The sequence below is a fragment of the Xenopus tropicalis genome, chromosome 2 (assembly GCF_000004195.4).
Source record: "Xenopus tropicalis strain Nigerian chromosome 2, UCB_Xtro_10.0, whole genome shotgun sequence".
Classification (NCBI taxonomy): domain Eukaryota; kingdom Metazoa; phylum Chordata; class Amphibia; order Anura; family Pipidae; genus Xenopus; species Xenopus tropicalis.
In genome coordinates this window covers 165,630,510-165,641,286 of record NC_030678.2, presented here as the reverse complement: position 1 = coordinate 165,641,286, position 10,777 = coordinate 165,630,510, and the positions used below count along the sequence as shown (strand labels likewise).

At 43.3% G+C, this 10,777-nt stretch overlaps 1 protein-coding gene across 1 annotated transcript in view; it reads left to right on the top strand.

Moving 5' to 3' along the window:
• The first annotated feature begins 6,201 nt into the window (after nucleotides 1–6,201).
• hephl1 (hephaestin like 1) overlaps nucleotides 6,202–10,777 on the top strand; it is a 35,318-nt gene continuing 30,742 nt past the window's right edge. The window contains exon 1 of the mRNA XM_002939721.5: nucleotides 6,202–6,473. Coding sequence (XP_002939767.3) covers nucleotides 6,301–6,473 — 173 coding nt within the window. The 5' untranslated portion in view covers nucleotides 6,202–6,300. The remainder of the gene's footprint in view (nucleotides 6,474–10,777) is intronic.

Genomic DNA, 10,777 nt, shown 5'->3' with positions numbered 1-10,777 from the left:
AGCGCTTTGTTTTCACCTCGTTCTGGGATGTATGGAATTGGTGCTGTAATATCTTGCTGTGTGATTGGTGGTATTATACCTAAAGCTATTTTTACCCTTAATTAGTCTCCCCGAACACAAAAATCACCCTCTATGTCAGCCCCCGAGTAATTTTAGGTTTTCAATTAAAAAAAACATCAAATTATTTTGAAAAAATTGCTTGTGAAAAGCAAAGCAAAAGGTTGATTTTCCCTTTAAAGTCAACCACCCCCCCTTATTAATCATTAGGGCTTTGCAGTTACAAATGCATAATCCAGCCTTCAGTCCCATTCCTTTATACTTTCATTTCCTTCCCCGAACACTAAGAGGCAATACCCTGATCCCAAATAAAACACAGTGAGCCCATTGTACAGGATCCGGGCAGCCACATCCCAGCCTTCTGCTTTTATTAGATCCGAAAAAGGCTCTGGGAAATCCCCTTGTGTCCCCCCCCAGCAGCCGGACCCATCTCCAGTCAGTGCCTCCCATTCTGGTGAATGATTGCCTAATGTACAAATGATAAATTACTCAGTTTATACTACATACAGTACTTTCCTGATCCGGCGTAGTGGGATTTGGGTTAAAGACAAGGCATGGGAGCAGGGAACACAACTGCAGTGACGTTCTTCTTGCTACAGATTAAAGGGGAACTCCATTCAAAGATTCTTTCTCAGCATTATCAAAAATATTATTATTAAGCCAATTTCCAATACACATTCATTGGTTTAAAAGTTATCTGTAAATGTGATTGCTATTGAAAGCGGTCTATGTTTCTCCCTTTCTCTTCTCTGTTAATCAGCTGGCTTCTGCTACATTGTTTCAGGAGTCAGACTTAGCAGTACAGAAAATAGAAGCAGGCAGACACACACTGCTTTACAACAGCAAGTACATTTATAAATCACTTTCAAACCCACTGAATATTTTTAATTACTGGAAACATTGGAAAGCTGCTTGGAATCACATTTTTCTTTTATTATTTGGGTTGAGTTCCCCTTTAATTAGTGGTAAATGAACCTTAAAACTTTTTTCTTGGGAAGTCCAACTTACTGCCCTCTAGTGTTGGTGGAGCAGGATGTCAGGGACACCATTACTTATATAAAAAAAGGACTGTCCCATCTGTGGCCTTCCAGCTGTCATTGTCCTATGACTCCTTTGGTATCTGTCAAACAATTTTTTCCATCAAAATGTCTGATGGCAGAACTTCAGAGGAGCTGATACAACAAATTACCAGGCCACTGAGATGTCCCCGATAATGAGCTGCTCCAATGCTGCTGCTTAGAGAAGGGAGGGGTTGGTTTGTTCAAAGGTAGACAGGGGCTCTGAACAAATTACCCTGTTTATAATGAAAGAGGGTGGTGAGTTCAGTGAACATAGCCCAACTTACAAATTACTGCTTCCTAACAGCAAAAAATAGAAAAACATGGATTTTTATTGAAACAATAGGCAGAATGCAAGTGTAACACAATTCCTATTTAATTTGTTTAAATTTAGCAAAGGTGTTTTAGGTGTATACTGTCCCTTTAATAGTGCAATAACATTAGTGTTTCGGTATACAATGTATTCCTACTGTCTAGGGGGTGTCTGCACCATTGCAGGAGTTTGTGGATTTGAGGTTTCGGCCACAGATACTTGTTGGACTTACTGAATAAGGACCGGGGTCTAGTGTTTCAGTACAGCTAGTTCGCTGGGGTGTTACCCGGTAACACTGGAGGCCAAAAAGGATTATTGTGAAGGTTTAATCCCACTGTAGTAACAGTGAGAACTATTTAACTTAGTCACGTCGTTACCCAAGAGCAAAGTGATACGGATCCTGATACCAGAACTGGGCTGAGATGGGCGACTTACGCACTGATAGATATTCTGTTGATTTAGTGAATGGAAACCCAATTATTCACTGCTCTCACGTCCACCACTATGTTTATTTAGAGCTCATATTCACCTATTATTTGGGCAATCCTGGTCCCATCATTTCCCTGAAAGCTCTATTTTTAGCTCATTAGTTGCCAGCCAATACTTGGTTTTGTTCCTTAAGGTGGCCATACACGGGCTGATTGTAGATCCGCTCACTTGGCAAGGTCTTCTCTTAGCGTGTATGGCCACCTTCACACATGATTTTGTTTGGTTATTGGGCATTATACGGTGACTGGCATGGCTGCCCTTTGTCTTGCATACCCTGGCACTCCTGCCTTACGCTTCCTAAATGAGGAGCACAGTAGGGTTGTGGCAAGGGATGTCCAATATACAGCTCCCATGGAGCACAAGAGCTGCACCCAAGGATGCCATGATAACAGGGCCAGATGTAGCAGGCACTTTATTCCAGGCCTCCCTTTATTAAATAACCCTTTTGGAGTTTTGAGGTCCACTATTTGGCCATAAGTATCTGGTCCCTGACCTGTACAACACCCCATTCCCAAATCAAGTTTCTCTTCCCATTGCTGCTATAACAGCCTCTACTCTACTGGGAAGCTTCCCACTACTGTAGATGTTGAAACATTGTTGGTGAAATTTGCTTCCATTCATATGAAAATAATTGAAGTGGGCTTGGGCACTGACGTTGGGCCCCGAGCCTGGCTGCATTCTCCCACAGGGCTTCAGTTGGGTTGAGGTCAGGGCCCTGTGTCAAGTTCTCCCACTCCCATCCCAGTAAACCCAGTCTGTATGGACCTTGCTTGGTGCATAAGGATATTGCTAAACCTGAACCAGGAAAGAGTCTGCCTCAAAAATGTTATTGTAATCTCTAGCCTTAAGGTTTGCTTCCATTCCTCCTCCACCAAACTGTCAGCAATATACACTCAGGCAGATAGTGTTCTCTTGGGGGCACATTTACTAAAGGATGAATTGTCCTTTTCTGGCAAAAATTTGCATTGCATTCGCTGATTTACTGGTGACTTTTCTCTAGCAAAAAAGCTAAGCGCTAGAGGATTTTTGCATCTTTTCACCAGTCTAATTTTCGTGCAGACGAAGAAGCAAAAATTAGGTAATTTATCAGGGTAATTTATAAGGGTGGAATCTCCTCCTCATTCCCTTTTTAGCCAAAGTCTATTTCGCCTGCTTCTGACTTGCAAATTGATGAGACTAGATCCGCAAACTGACTGTATCAGTGATATAAACCCTACATTCCAACGCCATATGCGGCATCAAATCACATGCATTTTTTCATATTTAAAGTGGTATTCTTTATAAACATTGCAAATGTAAATCATATTTGACTTAAATTATTTGTAATACCTCCTGTACCTCCTGTATTGTTAATGACATTTCATATTTCACATATACTGACTGCCCCTCCCACAAAAATGTTCAACTGATTATAAATAAATGACATTATCTTAACCTGTTAATTGTTTGTGGTTAATTAAAGTCATTAATATATATATACTGTTTGTCCAGATATTAATGCACTCAGAAATTTCAACCCCTGTGTTGCAATTTGTTAGAAATAGCTTGTTAATGTTGTTGTTGAACTGTAACAATAATATTTTTTTTCTGTGTCTGACTTTGTACTTAAGGTCCCCATCAACGCTAAGATCCGCTTGCTTGGCGATGTTGCCAAGAGAGTGGATCTTCTCCCGATATCCCACCTACGGGTGGGCGATATCGGGCTATATATGGGGACAAACAATCGATTTAGAAGGACAGGTATAGGTGTCCAACGTTCAGGGACAGCATCAATGAGCCGATTCGGTCCCCGATCCGACTAAATCTTTAAACCTGCCCAATTGAGAACTGCCCGATTTCAGGCCAGATATCGGTCGGGCAGGCCCGTCGTTAGTGCCCATATACGGGCCGATTAGCTGCCAAATTCGATCTAAGGGACCCATATTGGCAGCTAGAATCGGCCCGTGTATGGCCGCCTTTACTGCAGCTGATAAGAGAGTGAGTCTTCCTTTTGGTTCCATGGACGTTTAAAAAAAATAATTGGGCACTTCCAGCAAGTTCAGCGACATCATTAATACATACACATATCTGTCCTGTATATAGCCACTGATTGCAATTTCACACAGTCTCACATACGCTAGCGAATTTTCTCTGAAAGATAGTGCCGCTAGAGAAAATTTGCTAGGAAAAGTACACAATGGTGAAAAATCTCTTGGGAAAATTCGCCAGCGTTCTCTTTCTGCTACGAAAATTCGCATTTTAGTGAATAAGCGTATTCCGCACGAATTGTCGCCTGACGTAGTTGCACGCAGCTTCCCAAGGCAAAACTTCACTCGCTAGTAAATGTGCCCCATGGTATCGGCCAAACCCAAAATTTTCCATCAGATGGTTAGAAGGTGAAATGCCATTTATAACCCCCGAGGCAATGTTTTCACTGCTGTAGAGTCCAATGGCAGTGACCTTTACACCTCTCCAGCTGACACTTAGCATTACACATAACATCACTTGGCACCACCCATAAAACCCCTATGCTCCATATGAATAGCATTTGTGCTGACATTGCTTCCGGGGTCAGTTTGGAACCCAGCAGCCAGTGTTCCAGCTGAGGACATGTCATTGTAACTGTTTGTAGGTGTTTCCCTATAGGGGTGAATGGCTTTAGCCATTAATTAATGGGGCTAGCATTAGGGAAGTTTAAGCCTGCGCCCATTACATTAGGGCAGTGCTTGTAGATCTGGAGATGAGTAACCATTGGCTTATTAGTTATAGTGACTGCTACAGTACTTTTTACCAGTTTTACCCAATCCAAGTTCCTGAATTTGTTCAATGCCAATTTCTTCAATGCCAGTTAGAAAGCTATAAATAATGTTTCTACATTGTATGTTGTGCCTCAGACCCTTCCACCATTAAAGAGGCCCCCGTCTGCCTTCTTTTCCAAGTAATAGCAAAAACATAAGGTACCAAGGAAGCAAGACGCATGGCAACTCCCACTTCCATACAAATGTGCAGAGAATGTTCTGTGCCCAGAGTGAGCTACATTTTCATGTGTTACTGTTTATTAAAAGAAAATTGAGATTAGTAGCTGCTACTTTTAGCCGCCGACTCATAGGGGCTTATTGTTTCCAGCTTGCAAGGCTCGAGGGACAGCACTGTGTTCTTCCATAGAAGATAATGGCACCTAAATTTAGGAGTTAGTAATGTCTCCATCTAACATTAGCCTGGGTGTAAATAAATAGAGGATGGGCTGTACTTACACAGAAGGGATTCTGGATAAACTGAATGAAAAGTTATCTAACTAATCATCCATTTGACTGCCTTCTGATAGGGGTTGCTATGGGTTACTAGACCTGTAGCAAACTTTGCACCTTTGATTACGGATATAAGTGCCGAGTGCAGTTGGCACAGCTCTATGCATATTGTGCACACTTGTGAACACTGTAACAGAGTAGAGAATATCAGTTAGAATCCCGTCAATATATTCCTTCCCCCCGGCATGTGAACCATAACAATCATCCATTCGACTGCCTTCTGATAGGGGTTGCTATGGGTTACTAGACCTGTAGCAAACTTTGCACCTTTGATTATGGATATTAGTGCCGAGTGCAGTTGGCACAGCTCTTGGCATATTGTACACACTTGTGAACACTGTAACAGAGTAGAGAATATCAGTTTGAATCCCGTCAATATATTCCTTCCCCCCGGCATGTGAACCACAACAATGTGCCCTGGGCAGCTATACATTGGCTTGTTTCTGTACCACAATAAAGCAGGCAGCACCACCATCGGGAGGTGGGGGTGGGTGAGTGTGCCGCACCGTCGGTGCTGACCCTAAATCAGTGGCATTGTACATTTGCCCCATGATAAAATGTTCCCAGGACGGCCATGGGGGAGGGGGGCAGCTGGGACTGTTGCAAATTTTACGCCTGGGAGGAGTAGAAACACATTTCCCCCCCCCGTAATAGGGTAATATTGGGTCCTGCGGGTCTTGGGTAGGGAGAGCAATATCTCTGAGCCCAGAGCCAGTGGGGGGGTGGGTCAGGGGGTCCCCAGTTTGGAGTGACTATTGGCAAATAGAGTGCAGCCTGTCTGTCTGCTGTGGTCTGTGCCCTGCTCCCAGCAAGCAAACAGCAAACACTCGCATACCTTGTTTCACTAAAGTGCCAGATTGGCTTTCTTTTAGAAACCATTTAGGAGGCTGTCATGGACCCTGTCACTATAGCAACAACCTCCCTGGCACAACTGGTATCTGCTTGCACAATTCCCCCAATGTCCAGCCCCAAACTGTGCGACTGGGAGGAGTTGTCCTTTGTTCATTCTGTATTTAGAGTTCTGTAAGAGAATCTGCACGGGGCTGTAGCACTTTCCCATTGACTGACCGGCCGCCCGCTGCTGCCTGCACTGGAAATGCCTCCCCTCCCCTGGGTCAGCTGCATTCTTGCTCTGCAGCTTGTCTGGCCTCTCTTTCAGCTTGTGGAATCCAACACAAGAACCTATTATATTGGCATTGTGGAGGAGCCCTGGGATTATGCACCCACAGGCACAAATCTCATTAATGGACTCAACATAACAGAGGACAGGTAAGGAAATAGAATTTGTCCCCTCTGCTTTGTGTTCCCCAGTATCTGCATGTATTTTACTCCCCTAAATCATCTATTATATTCACATACCATTTATATTTCATTGTAGAGAAGGACATGGTATTTTGGTGAAAATTGCTCAAAATAACAACAGTTTTAAACCAGTGCCCTTTTTACCCCTCAGTTCCGGCAGCACAAAGGCCAAAGGCAGAATGTGCCCCTTAGTGGCTCATATTAATGGGCTGATTGTGCTGTGATTTGTGCGGCTGATTCCTACGCACAGCACTTTGCTCACTTTCTTTTAGTGCCCAGAGGAAATGCACCGTGACTCAAACACATATACTGCGTCTTATCTACACCATAAAGTGATATATATATATATATATATATATATATATACCATATATATCTGCATTAGGTCTTGGCATGAGAAAGAGAAAAAAGGCAGTTATACAGATCAGGGATCCACAAACAGCAGTTTAACAATAGGAAGTACACTGCAGTCTCTCGGGGGATGATGGGAGTTGTGGTTCAATCACAAGGGAAACAAAATCGTTTTTTTTTAACATTCTTTAACTAAGTTGATTATAGAACGTGTGTGCAATACAGTAGAACAGCAGGATTTAGAGTATGAAGGCTTTATCCAAAGTGGATTAGGTTGGGCCAAATGAACTGTTTAAATGCTGCTACTGCCCATGCCTGGGGCCCCCCAGCACTGAAGGTACATTGAAGAGTGTCAGATAAAATGGGTTGTGTCAATAGGGGCACCAGATTTGCACCCAAAGAATTGCTTTCTAACACCATTTTAATGCTGTATGATGGAAGTGGTGCCATTTCCATTGCAAAATATGTGCAACTTGCAAGGTTGCCAAGCGAGCAGATCTTCTCCTGATATCCCCACCTACGGGTGGGCGATATCTGGTAAATTTAGGGCCAAATGATGGAATTGTAATGACGGCAATGGGCACAGTCGGTTAAGGGACTGCACCAAAAAGCCGATGTGGTCCTCGATCTGACTAAATCTTTTAACATGCCCAATCAATATCTGGCCAATTTCAGGCCAGATATCGGTCGGGCATGCCCGTCGTTGCTGCCCCTACACGGGCTGATAAGCTTCCGAATAAGTCTAAGGGACCCATAACGGCAACTAAAATCAGCCCATGTATGGCCACCTTTATGGACTGTCATTGACTGTCAACTTGCCTGTTCTAGCTGGCAGCTTGTTGGCCTGTGTAAGGGACCAATACAAGCACCTCCATAACTGATATCTGCTCAGTGCTTGGCTGAATATCAGGAATGATGGAAAATCTTATTGGGCAAAGACTGCAATGGGCCACGAATGGGATCCCTAATGCAACAAGTAATAATTTTTTAGCCATCTGTTCATCATTACATTACAGTTCCGGTTGGCGCTGAGAAGTACATTCTCCTTGTACTGAAACATCTGCATCTGGCTTTTGTCCAATAGATAGGAACACTCATAGTATAACATTCTAACCTATTAGATTGCAGTAGAGATTGAGCAGGGAGTTACCTAGTTACATAACTCTCTGCTGGGAAGTTGAAAGAGTTTTCCTTTAACAGGAATGCTGAGACCCTACAGATGCTGTTGAATTATAACTTCCACCGACAGCCAAAGGGAGCCTCTAAAGGAGGCCATACAGGTATATAAGCTGACTGTTTGGCCCACAGGCCAATGAGGCCTTGCGCTGGTCTATGTGGCGCAGAACATGTTTTCAGACCAGCCGAAACCCTAAACTGAGTTATATTCATAGTACATGAATATCCATTAGGATATGTCAGAATTAGTGGCATCAGCGATACATGTACCAATAATCAAACAAAATGATATTACTGGTATTTTCATTGCCAGCTTTAGTTTCAGCAAAAGAAGTATCAATTTCACATTGTGCGACTGCCAACTTGGCTTCTTAGTTTTAGATTCAGAGGATGGGAAACATTACAAGGTCATTAGAACACGATCAGAGTCATTAGAACATTTGAAGGGTTAAACCAACCTCTAGCCAATCACATGTTAGATCATAACAGGGTTAGACCCTCCTGCAGCCAGTCATTATTGTGTTATTACGGGGTTGACCAAATGGAGGCCCACAGGCTTGACGCGGCCCTCATAGGTGTTTTTTTTATAACCCCCTGCCCACCTAGGGGCTCCATGTATGATAATTTTGATGGCTATGTAGTTTGATACAGGTCTAGTCACCTATAGCAACCAATCTGGATTTGCAGGACCTGTAATTGCTTGCTATGGGTTACTGCACCTGGGCAAGTTTGGGTATCGCCTATTTTGGAAGTGGGCAAATCTCCCTTTTGGATATAAAGAGAATAAAATTGCTTCTCTGGTAGGTGGTAATCACAATATTGTAATAATCAGTATATTATGGAGTAATCCATTTCCTGCTCAGCGTCTAAAGCAGGGTCTAGAGACGTCTATTGCTTGTAAGTGAAGAGAAGACTTGGTAAATGTGATGACAGCAAGGAAAGCCATGTAGCGTTGCCACCTGGCTGGTATTTTGCTGGCCTAGCCGTATAATACCAGCCAAGGCCGGGGCCAGTATTCCAAATTTACCAGCAATGTATATGCTGGTAAATTTGTAATCACCTGTAGTTCTGCCCCCAATTCCTGCTCCCAGGTCAGCCCATTACTGTCTAAAAGAAGCCCAGTCTGTCCTGTGCCACCGCTTCAACAACATCGCCTGCCCATTTAGCATTATAACTCTGCCCCTACCCTACCTGACGCGCCTCTCCTATACCCTCCTATATTATTCCTAGTGAAAGGTGGCAACCCTAAAGCCAAGCAGCCCCTGCATCTCCAAACAGAGGACCTGCCAACGTCTCCCAGCCTTAATAGTCCTCTTTAATCCTATACCCAAAGCACCAGAAATGTCCTGTACCTTGTATTCTTTTCTTCCTAAAGTTATTATTTAATGATGTCAAAGCATGACTATCGACATCATACTGCTGGGGTCTACACAAATTAGGCAAGTCCAAGTAAAAGTTTTACTAAAAAAACATAACCTTTTTTACGGCTCCAAATTCCGGCAGCTCCAGCAACTCTTTCCTAGCTGGGAGTTGCAGTTTGTAGGCAACTGTACGAGTAAGTGATTGAGGTTCACCACTAGCAAGCCACAAAAACATCCTGAGTCACCGCGTTGGTTATTATTACAGCATATGTCATCGCTCGGCATTTGCAACTCTCATTGCTGGATCCATAGCATATTGTATTCCATTTGTTAAGTGCCGGGAATTCTTCACTTGCTCCAGGAATAGATTCTCCTTTCCCCCCCCACCAAGTTACACTCACAGAATTATTTTCAGACCTGGAGAACCCCCCCCTCAGAGAAACGAGACAGCACATGGAATTTCCTCTAGATGAGTTGTAAACAGAGCAATGACTGCTGTTTAGTTTGGGTAGAGGCCCTGGGTCTATGAGGAGTAAATAATGTTGGCATTACTGGGTGCCTGTTCTGACTCCACTAGAGAACATTGCAAGTGCGTTGGCCCGTGAATTCCGAACCCTTTCGGTGTGGCCTCTTTATCTGTTAATACTATGTAGCAACACTGTTTATCTGAGACCATTGGTGCTATATTCTGCACTCATACAGACAAATAAATGTCATCATGAAACACATTCCACTGGTGGACTCCACGGCTGGAGATAAAGACAAGGCTAAAGCAAACAAAATTCTTCCCAACCTATAAAAAAATAGATAAACCAGGGATTTTGGACCTACAGATCTTAGCTAAACTGCTTCTCCAGGAGCCCCTACAGCCTTGCAGTTTATCAATAGCTGGAGGGCCACTTGTTGAACAAGCTGAAGAAGATACTTACTGTTCTTTCTGAAGTTGGGAGTCCAGGACAATGTCATCAGGGTGGTTTTGTGCCAGTCCGTTAAGAACCAATGCCTGCAGTAGTAGTGCAAAATAAAGTGTTGCATGGAAAATGGAAGCCTGTAATGTAGAATATTAATGATTTGACCACAAACCATGAGACCTTCACATTGGTCACTCTCAAGCAGATACAGCTGTTGGACCAAAAAACAAATCTGTGGACTATTAGGTCTTTTGCATGATGGGACAAATTTGTCAATAAAGGTTGAGATGTGCTACTGACCGAATGGTCATGTACCAGTTGGAGACCTTTATAGTCCATTTGGCAAGTAACTTAAAGCAGACACAGATGCCTTCAGCGTCATGTTTACCAGCAAGTCTGCTGTTGGGCTATTTGTAATGCTAAGCTGGATGTACAGGCACTTTATGGATAGTCTGTGGGGCAGAATGCAATA